The sequence below is a fragment of the Pogoniulus pusillus genome, chromosome 3 (genome assembly GCF_015220805.1).
Source record: "Pogoniulus pusillus isolate bPogPus1 chromosome 3, bPogPus1.pri, whole genome shotgun sequence".
In the NCBI taxonomy this organism is placed as follows: Eukaryota; Metazoa; Chordata; class Aves; order Piciformes; family Lybiidae; genus Pogoniulus; species Pogoniulus pusillus.
In genome coordinates this window covers 46,260,088-46,276,732 of record NC_087266.1, presented here as the reverse complement: position 1 = coordinate 46,276,732, position 16,645 = coordinate 46,260,088, and the positions used below count along the sequence as shown (strand labels likewise).

The window sequence follows — 16,645 nt, the reverse complement described above, 5'->3', positions numbered from 1 at the left end:
TAGTTGTAGACAGCAATGAGGTCCCCCCTGAGCCTCCTCTTCTGCAGGCTAAACACCCTGCAGTAAGCAGGGACATCCCTGACCTTCACTTTCCTTCAGAGAGAATAAAAACACTGGCCAGCTTGAATGGGGAGAAACAAAACTTTGGGCTTCCTTTGAGGGGACAAAGAAAAAAAATCTATCAGCTGCTGTTCTGCAGTTTTGTTTTGATTCCCCTCACCAGGCTGAGATCAATGAACTTACCTCTTCTTGTATATACAGGCTGCCCAGGGAGGTGGTGGAGGCACCATCCCTGGAGATGTTCAAGCAAAGTCTGTCTGAGGCACTTAGTGCCATGGTCTGGTTGAGTGGCTAGGGCTGGGTGCTAGGTTGGACTGGATGATCTTGGAGGTCTCTTCCAACCTGCTTGATTCTGTGATTCTATGATTCCATGAAACACTTCATACCCATCAAAGTATGGGAATGCATCTGCACCAAGGCTTCCACGGCCTGCAGCTTCCATTTAACAAGCTGAGTAACCTCTCTCAGTGCATGTAAAAAACAAGCTATATTTAGCCCTGGAATTAGCAGTTGCTTGGCTGCACCAGAGATTTAATTTGCCGGAGTCAAAATGCATGGGTAAATAGCAGGCGTCCATTCCCAAAGCCTCAAGGTAACGGAGTTTGTTTGCACTTACAGAGCATCCTTATATAGCTTGAGCAGCCTGCCTGAGCAGAGAAGAGATGAGCTGACAGCAGCTGCCTGTCCTCCTGACAGAGTGCCAGGACCAACTGTGCATCACAGGGTGGAAAACCTAACAGGAGACACAGAGAGGATGTCACGGACCGCAGACGGGGCACAGGGTTTAAGTGGTCAAGATGACAACAGATGCACACCTCAGTCATCCATCCCCAGTAGAAAGCCATGTCCATGGGGAAACTTAGAGCAACCAAAAAGCTCCTCAAAAACAACTGAGGTTTTGTCTTTTGAATCATGATAATGTGCTGAGGGAAGCCATTATCCTATTTATGGTTTGTTGCTCAGACTCCCAGCCAGCAGCACACCATTCCCCCTGAATACATACATTCTAATGACATGACAGGGCAGGACACAGATGGTATGGGTTGGTCACACTCTGCTGCATGGGCTGACTAAACCACTGTGCAGGCACCAAATGCAAGAAGCATTTGGAACTTTTAACAACTGCCTGACCAGCATCTACTGATTTCTGTATTGTGACTGCATGTGACAAGCCCAGAAAGCAAATCACATCCTGGGCTGCTCCAAGGGAAGTGTGGCCAGCAGGTCCAGGGAGGTGCTTCTCCTCTTCTATTAATCTCTACTAATTTCTGCATTGTGATTGCATGCATCTACTGATTTCTATGTTGTGAGTGCATGTGAGAAGCCAGCATCTACTAACTTCTGTATTGTGACTGCATGTGACAAGCCCACAAAGCCAATTGCATCCTGGGCTGCTCCAAGGGAAGTGTGGCCAGCAGGTCCAGGGAGGTGCTTCTCCTCCTCTACTAATCCCTACTAATTTCTGCATTGTGATTGCATGCATCTACTGATTTCTATATTGTGAGTGCAGGTGAGAAGCCAGCATCTACTGATTTCTGTATTGTGACTGCATGTGACAAGCCCAGAAAGCCAGTTGCATCCTGGGCTGCTCCAAGAGATGTGTGGCCAGCAGGTCCAGGGTGGTGCTTCTCCTCCTCTACTCCACTCTGATGAGAACCCCACCTGGAGTACTGCATCCAGTTCTGGAGCCACTATTAGAGGTAAAATATGAATGTGCTGGAATGTGTCCAGAGAAGGGCCAAGAGGATGATCACAGGACTGGGGCACCTCTCCTATGAGAAGGGGCTGAGAAAGTTGGGGTTGTTCCATTTGAAGGTGAGAAGGCTCTGAGGTGACCTTATTGCAGCCTTCCAGTATCTGAATGGGCATTGGAATGGGCTGCCCAGGGAGGTGGTGGAGTCACCGTCCCTGGAGGTGTTGAAGAAAAGCCTGGATGAGGCACTTAGTGCCATGGTCTGGTTGACTGGCTAGGGCTGGGTGCTAGGTTGGACTGGCTGATCTTGGAGGTCTCTTCCAACCTGCCTGATTCTATGATTCTATGGGACCTTTTCTCTCCCTGACATCCAGCAGCATGAATTCTTTTGCTGTCTCAAAAGTTTACAAATTAAACAAAACCCTGAGCCCTGGGTGCTCAACCACTAGCAAGAAAATAAAACCTGGGTTGTTGTGGCCAAAGTGCAGAACCCTGCACTTGGCCCTGTTAAATCTCATCCCATTGGCCTCTGCCCACCCATCCAGCCTGTCCAGGTCCCTCTGCAGGGCTCTCCTACCTTCCAACATCTCCACACCTGCTCCTAGCTTGGTGTCATCTGCAAACCTACTGATGCTGGACTCAATGCCCTCATCCAGATCACCAATAAAGATGTTGAACAGGACTGGGCCCAGCACTGATCCCTGGGGAACAGCACTGATCCTTGGGGAAGTTTGAGCTCTGCAAACTGACATAGAATCAAAGAATCATAGAATCAACCAGGTTGGAAGAGACCTCCAAGATCATCCAGTCCAACCTATCACCCTGCCCTATCCAATCAACCAGACCATGGCACTAAGTGCTTCATCCAGTCTTTTCTTCAACACCTCCAGGGATGGTGACTCCACCACCTCCCTGGGCAGCCCATTCCAATGCCAATCACTCTCTCTGTGAAGAACTTCTTCCTACTATCCAGCCTATACCTACCCTGGCATGTTACTTATGAGCTGTGTGCTGGCTGGAAGTGTGCATGTACAAGTTAAAAAGATCTCTACCTGTCTCCAAAAATCCATGGGCACTCAACTTACAGGAAAGCTCTGCAGTTTCACATTTGATTACCACTCTGACATATTATGTTGCCTGGTCTTTTTTTTTCTTGCACTTAGATTTCCCCTGCTCTAACACCTCTTTGTTGTTCCAGTAATCTGCCTTTCCACTGACCCCTATCCCTGAAACTTGGCAATCAAGCCATGCTGGGTGCACCACTGGTGCCTGTGGGTAACCTCATCCACCTCTTGGCTGCCTGCTCTTCTCACTCTCTTGCAACACAAATCAGACAGGAAAATCCCCTTTGCAGAAACCCACCTCTGTCATCTTCACAGCTGAGTAAATGTGAGTTTGCTCTCAAAACTAGCACCAAAATCACAAGCTTAAGCATAACAGCTGGGATCATTTCCTACAGTCTGGAATTGACAGCGGCTGCAGTGAGGAGAAAGGTGTCAGAGATTTAAAGCAAAGCAAGGATTTTAAAAGCAAGCTCAGCTGTGAGCTAGGTTTTGCTGCCATTTCTAGAGCAAAGTGATTAAAAGGACATGGTCTGGTTGAGTGGCTAGGGCTGGGTGCTAGGTTGGCCTGGATGATCTTGGAGGTCTCCTCCAACCTGCTTGATTCTATGATTCTGTGACATGAAGAATTAAAACCAAGACAATATTTAGAGGATGTATGGTCCCTGAGTGTTACCTATGGGACACTGCTGATGTTGAGTATGTCTGATAGAATCATACAATCAACCAGGTTGGAAGAGACCTCCAAGATCATCCAGTCCAACCTAGCACCCAGCCCTAGCCACTCAACCAGACCATGGCACTAAGTGCCTCAGCCAGGCTTTTGTTGAACACCTCCAGGGATGGTGACTCCACCACCTCCCTGGGCAGCCCATTCCAATGGCTGTTTCAGTACAGAACATTTTCTTCAAGGAAGCAGGTGGAAGATCACAGAATCAGCAGAATGTTAGGGGCTGGAAGGGACCTCAGAAGATCATCTAGTCCAACCTCCCTGCCAGAGGTTGGACTATACCAATATATATACCAGTCTGCCTATACCAGATCACACAGGAGTGCATCCAGGTGGGTTTTGAATATCTCCAGAGAGGCAGACCTCACAAACCTCCCTGGGCAGCCTGTTCCAGTGCTCTGTCACACTCACAGGGCAAAAAAAAACCCTTTTCCTCATGTTTACATGAAACTTCCTATGCCTCAACTTCCACCCATTGCCCCTTGTCCTGTCATTTGGCATCACTGGGAAGAGCCTGGCTCCATCCTCTCGGCACTCACCCTTTATGTGTTTATATTCATTACTGAGGTCACCTCTCAGCCTCCTCCTCTCCAAGCCAAAGAGCCCCATCTCCCTCACTCTCCTCATAAGAGAGGTGTTCCACTCCTTTAATCATTTTTGTGGCTCTGCACTGGACTCTCCCAAGCAGTTCTCTGTCCTTTTTGAACTGAGAGGCACAGAGCTGGACACAATATTCCAGATGCAGCCTAACCAGGGCAGAGTAGAGGGGGAGAGGAACCTCTCACAACCTACTAACCACAGCCCTGCTAATACACTCCAGAATGGCATTGGCCTTCTGTCTACAAGAGCACATTGCTGGCTCACGGTCATCCTTCCACCCACTAGGACCTCCAGATCCTTTTCCCCTTCACTGCTCTCCACTTAAGGTGACTACAAATAAATTTGCATCTGGCTCACAGATACAGTTGATGTGTAAGGATCTGACAGGAAAGGTTTGCTTCTTAAGATGTCAAAAAGCACAACTTCATCTTAAACCTCCAGGGCTCACCCTTAATGGCAGAGACATCATAGAATCATAGAGTCATAGAATCAGTCAGGGTTGGAAGGGACCACAAGGATCATCTAGTTCTAACCCCACTGCCATGGGCAGGGACACCCTACCCTAGATCAAGCTGGCCACAGCCTCATCCAGCCTGGCCTTAAGCACCTCCAGGGATGGCGCCTCAATCACCTCCCTGGGCAACACATTCCTGACTCTCACCACCCTCATGCCGAACAACTTCCTCCTCACATCCAGGCTGAATCTCCCCACCTCCAGCTTTGCTCCATTCCCCCCAGTCCTGTCACTCCCTAGTAGCCTAAAAAGTCCCTCCCCAGTTTTTTTGTAGGCCCCCTTCAGATACTGAAAGGCCACAAGAAGGTCCCCTGGGAGCCTCCTCTTCTCCAGCCTGCACAGCCCCAACTCTTTCAGCCTGTCCTCACAGCAGAGCTGCTGCAGCCCTCTGAGCATCCCAGCGGCCCTTCTCTGGACACCCCCCAGCATCTCCATATCCCTCTCGTAATAGGGGCTCCAGAACTGGATGCAGTGCTCCAGGTGGGGAATAGAGGGGGAGAATCACCTCCCTCAACCTGCTGGCCACACTTCTCCTGCTGCAGCCCAGGATCTACATTTGAAGCTTCCTACCTGCTAAGCAATTATAACTCCTCAGAAAACAGTCTGAGTATAGACAATCTTTCTAGAGCATTTTAGAGTCTTCACCTTGTGGCATTCTTCTTAAAAGGCTGTTAGAACTGTCAGTGATTAGTGCCACGGTTAAAGCTGAGGAGAGGAACTGCTACAGACCCATGAACAAACAGGAGAGGTAGAGAAAAACGAAGTAACACAAGGCCATGATCAAAACTGGACCGGATGTACTCACTCATCACTAGACATGCTACACGATTAACCACTTGTCCTCATTCTAACAACGAAGCCAGGAAACCCACAAAACCTCAGCATGTATGCAACTGCATTTCCAGCTAACAAATTACAGCTATCAAGCTACACAACGAAGCACGCACTACAGTTACTACAGCTTGCCATACTGGCCTCCTCTGACAGCCTGTCAGTCTGCTGCCATGCAAGCCCATAGTAGCAAAAACTATGTGTTTCATACAATCATGGAATCAACCAGGTTGGAAGAGACCTCCAAGATCATCCAGTCCAACCTAGCACCCAGCCCTGTCCAGCCATCTAGACCATAGAATCATAGAATCAACCAGATCGGAAGAGACCTCCCTCCAAGGTCATCCAGGCCAACCTAGCACCCAGCCCTAGCCACTCAACTAGACCATGGCACTAAGTGCCTCAGCCAGGCTTTGCTTGAACACCTCTTTAACATCTTCATAGATGATCTGGATGAGGGCATGGAGTCAGCCATCAGCAAGTGTGCAGATGACACCAAGCTGGGGGCAGATGTGGCTGGGTTGAAGGGCAGAAGGGCTCTGCAGTGGGACCTTGACCACCTGGACAGATGGGCAGAGTCCAAGGGGATGGTGTTCAATAGCTCCAAGTGCAGGGTGCTGCACTTTGGCCACAACAACCCCATGCAGAGATACAGGCTGGGGTCGGAGTGGCTGGAGAGCAGCCAGACAGAGAGGGATCTGGGGGTGCTGATTGATACCCACCTGAACATGAGCCAGCAGTGTGCCCAGGTGGCCAAGAGAGCCAGTGGCATCCTGGCCTGCATCAGGAATGGTGTGGCCAGCAGGAGCAGGGAGGTCATTCTGCCCCTGTACTCTGCACTGCTTAGACCACACCTTGAGTCCTGTGTTCAGTTCTGGGCCCCCCAGTTTAGGAGGGACATTGAGATGCTTGAGCGTGTCCAGAGAAGGGCAACGAGGCTGGGGAGAGGCCTTGAGCACAGCCCTACGAGGAGAGGCTGAGGGAGCTGGGATTGGTTAGCCTGGAGAAGAGGAGGCTCAGGGGAGACCTTATTGCTGTCTACAACTACCTGAGGGGAGGCTGTGGCCAGGAGGAGGTTGCTCTCTTCTCTCAGGTGGCCAGCACCAGAACGAGAGGACACAGCCTCAAGCTACGCCAGGGGAAATTTAGGCTGGAGGTGAGGAGAAAGTTCTTCACTGAGAGAGTCATTGGACACTGGAATGGGCTGCCCGGGGAGGTGGTGGAGTCACCGTCCCTGGAGCTGTTCAAGGCAGGATTGGACGTGGCACTTGGTGCCATGGTCTGGCCTTGGGCTCTGTGGTAAAGGGTTGGACTTGATGAGCTGTGAGGTCTCTTCCAACCCTGATAATACTGTGACACTGTGATACCTCCAGGCACGGTGACTCCACCACCTCCCTGGGCAGCCCATTCCAATGCCAATCACTCTCTCTGCCAACAACTTCCTCCTAACATCATGTAGCATTTGCATGAGATTCAGTCATAAAGACCAAGCTGGCTCAGGGCACTGCATATGAAATAGTTGGTCATGAAGGTGCTTATGATGGCCCAGCTAGGCCAGCACATCCACAGCTCACCCTAAACCCAGAGCAAGCTCTATAACCAGGTTGTGGTGGCATTACCTGGAGCCAAAGCACAAGCCTGGCTGCATTTCAGGTCAAACCGCTGGCCAGCCCTGCTGCTGTTTGCAAAGCATGGCTGCCATCCGACTGTGGGTCACCCCCTGAGGTTCACCAAACCACCAGCACCAGAGTGGTTATGCTGCTCTCTTCCAAACATTGCTGTGGCTTTCTTGAGAACACAGTGTTTGCCAGGTGAGCAGCACAGCCAGAATGGGTTTATCTCCTTGCTGCCATCACCTGTGCTTCAGTACTGGTTCTCAGCTCAGCCCTACAAGCAGTGTAGGAGTAGCTGTTCCCTGGAGACATCAGAAGACATTTCAAGGTTAACAAGAGGCATTTTCAGCCTGAGCTCCCATAGCAAGCAGGAAATAGCATCCAGTCACTTATATAACTCAAAGTATTTCCCCCCCTCTTTTCCAAACATGACTTAATGAACGTTTTTACCTTTTAGGCTGCAATTTTGTGGCAGTCCATAACCAATACACTCTCATGGGAGAGAACTGCAGTTCTGAGATGGTTACTTCAGGTCTTCTCAAAAGGTGGTTAATTAGCTGTTGAATTAGATATGTGCATCTCAATTAATCCATGGCCAGCTCCTAACATGCCTCTTAACATTCATCTGCCATGCATGGTCCTCTGCTCCTGATCTCTTTGTCCTCTGCTCCTGATCTCTTTGTCCTCTGCTCCTGATCTCTTTGTCCTCTGCTCCTGATCTCTTTGTCCAGAGCCTCATCAATCAAATTCAGCTCAGCTGGAGACTCTTCTTTCACATGGGAGAGAAAAGGAGACCATTCTCACTATCTCCCTTGTGCAAAGGACAGTAAGCTCAGTCAGCTTCATGAAATGAGAAGTGAAGGAGTGTAAGACAGGAGACCTAACCAGAAGACTTAAGAACTCCACGTTGGGACTGTGTAGAGAATTCCCTTATTCTAGCCTAGCACAGTGTTACAGACATCATACACCTTAGCACAAGTCCTTTCTGCTCTGGCTTTGATGTTGGAAGGAAGGAGAGCCCTGCAGAGGGACCTGGCCAGGCTGCATGGGTAGGCAGAGGCCAATGGGATGAGATTTAACAAGGCTAAGTGCAGGGTTCTGCACTTTGGCCACAACAACCCCAAGCAGCGCTATAGGCTGGGGACTGAGTGGCTGGAGAGCAGCCAGAAAGAAAGGGACCTGGGGCTGATGATAGAGAGTAGGCTGAAGATGAGGCAGCAGTGTGCCCAGGTGGCCAAGAGAGCCAATGGCATCCTGGCCTGCATCAGGAACAGTGTGGCCAGCAGGACAAGGGAGGTTATTCTGCCCCTGTACTCGGCACTGGTCAGGCCACACCTTGAGTGCTGTGTCCAGTTCTGGGCTCCTCAGTTCAAGAGATGTTGAGGTGCTGGAAGGTGTCCAGAGAAGGGCAACAAAGCTGGTGAGGGGCCTGGAACACAAAGCCTATGAGGAGAGGCTGAGGGAGCTGGGGGTGTTTAGGCTGGAGAAGAGGAGGCTCAGGGGGGACCTCATTGCTGTCTACAACTACCTGAAGGGAGGTTGTAGCCAGGTGGGGGTGGCCTCTTCTCCCAGGCAACCAGCAACTGAACAAGGGGACACAGTCTCAAGTTGTGCCAGGGGAGGTCTAGGCTGGATGTGAGGAGGAAGTTGTTGGCAGAGAGAGTGATTGGCATTGGAATGGGCTGCCCAGGGAGGTGGTGGAGGCACCATCCCTGGAGGTGTTGAAGAAAAGCCTGGCTGAGGCACTTGGTGCCATGGTCTGGTTGAGTGGCTAGGGCTGGGTGCTAGGTTGGACTGGATGATCTTGGAGGTCACTTCCAACCTGGTTGATTCTATGATTCTATGCTGCTGTGCAGCACACTGAATGAAGAATGTAGTATGTTAGTTGCATTATACTTCAGTATCAGCTTTAAAATTACATTCAGATCAGCATAAAAACTTAAGGGTTTTGCAAGAAGTAAGTCGGGTTCCAAACCAAAGCAACCACAGATTACTTTCTTACAGGACTGAAAAACTCAGCCAAAAGCAAGTTTAGCTCTTCTTCACTGCTTGATGATTTCTGGTGTGCAAGCCTTATTCCATAGCATCCCAGCTAAGAAGAGTCCCCTTGCTGGTTTTTAACCACTTCCACCAGGCAAGCATGAGAAGGCCAGGAGTCACCCCAGGACAACAGAGTAAGGTCAGGAAAGAAGCAGAAGATGAAAATCATAGTACAAGACTGGACAAGGGTCAGAAAAAAAAGCAGAAACCAGCAACGGCCACAGGGAAAGCGTAGGAGGAGAGTTGGAAGTTATATGGAGACTGCACAAAACAGAGATTGGCAATATGCAGGATAGAGGGGCAGGAGGCAGAGAAACATGCCACATTATCACACCATTTCTTTTCTTGACATCCTTCTCACTCCTGGCTGAAGGGCTAGAACTTCAGGAAACCAAGGCAAGTGATTCGTACAAATGCTCTCTTCTGCCCATTCTTAATTAAAACCAAACCCAAAGGACAGCAACAAAACCCCAAATGCACACAAAGAACCTTCACAGCCCTAGAACCAGCAGCAGCAGCTTTTAGATGAATTGAAAGCAAGTCAGACTATGTATTTTGATTACATAAAGGCCCCAGTTCCAGTCGTTGCATAGAACAAGGGGACACAGTCTCAAGTTGTGCTGGGGAGGTCTAGGCTGGATGTTAGGAGGAAGTTGTTGGCAGAGAGAGTGATTGGCATTGGAATGGGCTGCCCAGGGAGGTGGTGGAGTCACCATCCCTGGAGGTGTTCAAGCAAAGACTGGATGAGGCACTTAGTGCCATGGTCTGGTTGACTGGCTAGGGCTGGGTGCTAGGTTGGAGTGGATGATCTTGGAGGTCTCTTCCAACCTGGTTGGTTCTATGATTCCTGTGGAAAGATGTGTGGCCATGGGGTACATATGCAGTACCTTAACCACGGATAGAGTCTTAGGCTTGTTGTGGTTAGTTCTCTTGTCCCAAGCAGTCACACACTTCATGGTTTGCCTTAACAGCAGGGGAAGAGACAGCATTTGATTTAATATGGTGCTCAATAACCAGTAAGGTTAGTGCTCTGGGTATGTTTCTTCAGCTTTGGCATGACTCACTTTCCACAGCCACCTTCCAATCAGAGGTTTGGAGCAGTAACCAGCACAGAGTTCAGTCACGCCAGAAGCTCAGACTATAGAGCAAGAGGAAGGTCCAAGCAAGAGCAGCAAGAGATGGAGCAGCACACACTTTGGGCAAAGACCATGGAACAGCTGGAGACTTAACTCTCAATTTCATACACCAAGGTTAAACAAAGTGCATGGATACTGTTCTGTGGTTGAATAAAGCCAGCCAGAACCAGCCTGCTGAAAGAAAGAAAGAAAAATAAAGTCCAGGCAGGAAGAAAAAAAGCTCAGACTAATCTTCCACATGAATATTCCCTCATTTTTTTTCTTCCCCTTCACAAAAATATATATTTTGTTGTTGCTGCTGTTGTTCCCAAACTCTCCACCCATCTTTTTATTGGCTATACAATGATTTAAGATTAAGTTAAATGTTGATTTGCTTCAGTTAACATATATTTTCTGCGTGACTGAACATGAAGCATTCCCCAACAAAACCCAGAACATAATGAAAAACAATATATCTCTGAAACAGACACTGAGTAATGAAGCAAAAGAATTCTCCTGTGGGAACTGATCTCCTAAATGGTAGAGAAATCTCCTTTAAACAACCACTGGAAAGATAAAAAAAAATCGAGGAGAGTTGTACATGATCACTGGGGTTAACTGCAGCAAAAAAAATCCTAATTCTTTACATAAAACCCAGCTCTAAGACTTGTAGGTTCACAACATACACATCAAAAAACATGAAGACAGCTATTTGCAACAGCAGCTCTTACAAATCTTAGAAACCTTATCATAGAATCAACCTGGTTGGAAGAGACCTCCAAGATCAGCCACTCCAACCTAGCACCCAGCCCTAGCCACTCAACCAGACCATGGCACTAAGTGCCTCAGCCAGGCTTTTCTTGAACACCCCCAGGGATGGTGACTCCACCACCTCCCTGGGCAGCCCATTCCAATGCCAATCACTCTCTCTGACAACAACTTCCTCCTAACATCCAGCCTAGACTTACCCCAGCACAACTTGAGACTGTGTCCCCTTGTTCTGTTGCTGATTGCCTGGCAGAAGAGACCAATTTATCTATGCACAGCCTCTCTGCTCAGAATTACTACCTTGGGGCACCTGAAATTAATGCTGTTTAGTAGACTTCACAGCACACCAAAACACCTGAGGATTATATTCAACAAGGCCAAATGCCAGGTCCTGCACTTGGGCCATGACAACCCCAAGCAATGCTACAGGCTTGGGGCAGTGTGGCTGGAAAGCTGCCTAACTGAAAGGGACATGGGGGTTGTAACAGACAACTCAATATGAGCAAGCAGCGTGCCCAGGTGGCAAAGAAACCCAGCACATCCTGGCTTGTATTAGAGATGCTGTGTTCAGCAGGAGGAGGGAAGTGACTGTCCTGTGTTCAGCTTTGATGAAGCCACACATTCAGTATTTGGTTCAGTTTTGGGCACCTCAATACAAGAGGAATGTGGAGGTGCTAAAGTGAGTGCAGAGGAGGGCAACAAAGCTGGTGAAGGGCCTGGAGAATAAATCTTACGAGGAGCAACTGTGAGTTGAGGCTGTTTCACTGGAAAAAGAGGAGGCTGAGGGAAGACCTCATCACTGTCTACAGCTACTTGAAAGGACACTGTGCAGAGGCCGATGCCGGTCTCTACTCACAGGTAAATAGTGATAGAACAGGAGGGAAAGGTCTCAAACTGTGACAGGAAAGGTTTAGACTAGGCAGCAGGGAATTTTTTTCATGGAAAAAGTGGCCAGGTGTTGGAGGTGGTTGAGTCACCAACCCTGGATGTGTTTCAAGGTCATTTGGATGTGGTGCTTAGGGATATGGTTTAGGGTGAACTTCACAGAGCAGGGATATCAGTGATTTGCCTTTGGAATGGGCTGCCCAGGGAGGTGCTGGAGTCACCATTCCTGGACGTGTTCAACAAAAGCCTGGATGAGGCACTTAGTACCATGGTCTAATTGAGTGGCTAGGGCTGGGTGCTAGGTTGGGCTGGATGATCTTGGAGGTCTCTTCCAACCTGGTTGATTCTATGATCAGTTGGACTTGGTGATCCTGAGGGTCTTTGCCAACTGGAATGTTTCTGTGACTAAGCCTACAACACAGTGTAGCACAGAACTCTTTCACTAGCAATATACTCTTGCACTTGTCCAGATCTAATGCTGGCTTGCAGGCTGATTCCCCAAATACTGTAATGGTTTTAAGAACCACAGAGGTTCTTAAGTCCTCCAGAAGTACCAGAGAGTACAAAAGGTAGACACTGGGAAGTGCAGTCTTTGTTATTTCATTCCCATCGTTCTGCATCCCTATATAAAGGGACATTAGTGTCTGTCCTGCCTTTTTCTCCCTCCCGGTTCCCAGCACGGACCCTTACCTCTTGTGGTGCAGAGGGTCTGCAGCCTTCTGTGGCCTTGGCAAAGCTAACTTTTGCTGCACTCTTTGGGCCTGGTATGGTGGGGGGAAGCAGGAAGGCATGGCCAGGAGCATTGAAGCCTGGTGTTTGGCCTGGCTGGGGGAAGGTTGTGGAAGGTGCTGGCCTGGTGAGGTTTTGATAAAAACTAAAAAGTGCAGGTTGGAGAAGTGGGCCAAGGCTGAACATGAATCTGTGTACTTTGTATTTCCCTGTGTATTTGTGAATAGTATCTCCATTTAAAGTTCCAAACCTGTGCAGAGTGTTTTCATTTTACTCCTCTAGGAAGGGGTAAAATAGCTTCTGTCCACTCAAACCAAGACATCACACAACGTGCCAAGGCCCAACCTCAGTCCACAGGGAAGTACCAAGACAACCTCCCTTAACCTAGCTTCTAGACAGGATGAAATCGAGGTTATTACATCCTACTTGTGTCAAGGTAGTAGGGTTGATTTCTTGCCCAGTCTCTCCTCATGGAACCCATGCAATGCTTTACTGTATGCAATAGGAAGCACAGGCTTACCGTTCAAGCCAAAGGCTGTAGAACAGTGTTCCTGCACTCTTCCTGCACACCAATTTAAGTCTGTAAGAAGTATGCCACCTACTGATGCACTATTTACTATACAATTCCTCAAGCATCTTCACACAACCACTTATCAAGACCAATCTTACCTCTGTTAGCTGAAAAGAAAACCATTTCATGAGTCTACAAGAAACGACGACGCTCTAGAAGCCAGTGAAATGTGTTTTTATTTTAAGCCACTGCTAAAACAAGGACAAATATAGTGCAACCTGGAGTTCATCATCTGAAAACTGAATGTTTTAAAATTACTAAAATGGCAAAACTCATCACCATTGTACAGTACACAACCTTCATATTCATTGAGTACAGTTAGATAAACATTTATAGTTATTCAAACTGCTTTTGGTATACAACTGCATCACTAACTGAGCTGTGAGTTACTGTAACACTGCACAAATAAGCAGCAGTTCCAGCAAATTACAATAGAATTTAGTATTAAATACTATTCAGACAGTACAACAAAACAAAGGCCCTCTAAAACTTTAACTCCAGCTATACAACAGGAATGTACAAAGATGGTACAAAATAAAGTGACTACAGTGGCTGGGCTCTGCTCTTGCCTCTTGAGAGCTCAAGTAAAGTAAATGCTTGACAGTAGTGGCTCTCACTGAAAAGCCAAAATTCTTCCACTAAAATCATTCCTGAATCTTGTTTTTCTCTTTGCTAATCAACTGTGTAAAAATCAGGGGGCTTGTGCTGGTGACAGTGTTTACTACTTACTGTGTTCCCACCTCCAACAGTATGTGGCTCCTTATGGAAAAGGTCCCAGACAAAAAGTTACCTCAGAAAATGCAATGGTTAAAATCTGATACCGTTTGTGAGAGACCTGATTAGTCTCGGAATGTGTGTTGCTGGGGGGTTGGCTTTTTTTTTTGGTTTGCTTATTAAACAGTTAAGGAAAATGGAAAATCAACTTGCAAGACATCTCCCCTTTATGTTTTCATTAGCTTTTGATTAGCTTTCTTTGCTCTAATGCTTAAGTGCTCACTGAGTAACAAAATTGTCGTTACTGAAAATTGGTGTATGGAAGGCTAAGAAATAAAGAATTAGACTAGTCAAAAAGACGACCAAAATCCTCAGAAAAAGCAGAAGTCTGTTACTTTTAACACATCTATTGTGAGAGACTAACATACAAATTCTTTGATACATACTTAACGTCAGAGAGGTATCTGCATACAAAAAGCTGCGGTATGAAATTTAGCAGTTTAAACTTGGGTTAGAAAGCTTCAGGAAACCTTGCTGAAGAATTTATGTATGAAATTATGCTCAGCTACCCGCTCTGCCCTTCTACCAGGAGTTACCATATCTACAGTAGCCAACAGAAAGGAATATCTATTTGCACCTCGATGGTTTTAGAGCAGACTCTCACATTGTCACATAAAGTTAAACCTGATAAAGGTAGCTATGACGCCAGATTGTATGAAGGGGCTGCGTGGGCAATTTTCTGCCTGGTCATGGTGCCCTCAGGCACATAACACCTGGCTGATGCCAGCAATTTTTACCATTGTCTGCAGCAAGGTATTCCAGAAGAGATTTCTGCAGAACATCAGTGCCCTCAGTCCTACTGTGAACACAGCACACGTACAAGTAGGAAGAGCTACACTGGCACAGCAGGGATCCTGGCTATCACGCCCGAGACTGGCTCCTCTGAACTACTATTATAGACAAGGGAGGGTTTCATAAATATTTCAATGGTCTGAACACAGCAGTGAATACAAGTTCTGTGTGGGTGGACAACACCGATTATGGGCTGACTAAACATACCATGTGCACAGTATCACAAAGCACAGCACAGCTATTTCGACTTTCACCTCAAAGCCTTTGAAATGCTGACAGTTACATGTACATTCATTAGCTGGATTTCACTTGCCGTGAAAGCATCTCTCACAAGAGGAGTGAAGAGAAGAGTGTTGCACCTTCGGATTTATCATATGTTCTCCAGAAGCCATCCAACCAAAGGCTGATTTAGAACTTGCTCTCCATCAGATGCTTTCTCTACCATTTCACAATATTTCAGCACTGCTTGCAAGAGATCTCCGACTTTCCAACCTCTTTCTTGCAGTCTTCTGGAAAGCTAAGGGGGAGACAGGGCAACACAAGACATAATATTTTGACCAGCACATCCTGATTAACAGTTACAGAAGTTATTCTTGAAACATTAGGTCATAAGAGATCAGTTGTAACGAGTTAATCGTTATTCCCGCATCTAGAAAAACAAACACTTCCCCAAGAATCAGGCACTTCTCTTTAGGGCAGTTTGCACAAAATTTTCTTCTGGATGGGAGTGATATTTTCAAATGATGTGGTGCCACAGGTATGAGGGCTGTGGTTCATCAAGACTGCAGAAAACAGGAAATTCTGAACACAAGATTAAGACATTTACCACCCTTCCCAGGCCATTAACGCACATATAAAAAGACAAAACTCAGACTTAATAAAAGGATGTGGATTTTCCTTTCACAACATATAGTGAGTGTGGTTTGGGTGGCAGAGATGCTACCCTCAATGAAAACAGTGTCTTCAGAGATGGGAAATTATAACATCTTAGGGAAGAGGAAAAGAGGGGGGTTAAGTTAAGCTATGACTTCGGAGCAAAGATCAGTGTAGCTGAAAACAGCTTTTTTCCCCGCTCAGAGTCGAAATGAAAATATCCTCCTTAGCTTATGTGTCAAACTCAGCTCTATGTGGAAGAAACTCTACTATAAGACAAGGAGAAATTTTCCAGTTTGTGCAGGAGTAAAAAGACTCAACAACAAAAAAAAATCCAACATCTGTGCAAACAAACTTTACTCTCTGTAGCTTTCTGGACAACTGTCAATGATGCATGTAGCTGCATGTAGCATGTAGAAAATATCTTCCTTAGCTTCTGTGCCAAACTCAGCTCTATGTGGAAGAAACTCTACTATAAGACAAGGAGAAATCTTCCAGTTTGTGCAGGAGTAAAAAGACTCAACAACAAAAAAAATCCAACATCTGTGCAAACAAACTTTACTCTCTGTAGCTTTCTGGACAACTGTCAATGCTGCATGTAGCAAACACAATTTAGACACTTAATCTACCTTATTGATTGGAACAGTAGAATGTTATTGTCTTTTATGGTCCCTACCATAACATTTTATGTATTGAGTTTAAGGAGAAAAAATCCTAAGCAGTGTTCAGTTAAACACCTTCCACAGCTACAAAATTAACATTTCATAATGTTGTTTTTAATATGAGACCTGTCAGACTGCAACACAAATTGCTGTTAAAATGAAGATAATCTTTTCTCTGCTTCTTCACCCAGGTGATGCTCCACCTGTAACAAGGAAGGTGATACAACTGCCAGGAAGAAATGTGGGTACAAGAACATGTATGAAATACTTAACTTCTTGAGAAAACAATTAACTTGAATGAACAAAACAGATCCTCTATGTACAATATCTCCTG

General features: G+C 46.9%; 1 protein-coding gene across 3 annotated transcripts in view; it reads right to left on the bottom strand.

The window, feature by feature from the left end:
• Positions 1-13,368: 13,368 nt before the first annotated feature.
• AKAP11 (A-kinase anchoring protein 11) overlaps positions 13,369-16,645 on the bottom strand; it is a 40,905-nt gene continuing 37,628 nt past the window's right edge. For all 3 annotated transcript variants that reach the window (XM_064174772.1, XM_064174783.1, XM_064174791.1), the window contains one exon: positions 13,369-15,293. In XM_064174772.1, coding sequence (XP_064030842.1) covers positions 15,147-15,293 — 147 coding nt within the window. In that variant the 3' untranslated portion in view covers positions 13,369-15,146. The remainder of the gene's footprint in view (positions 15,294-16,645) is intronic.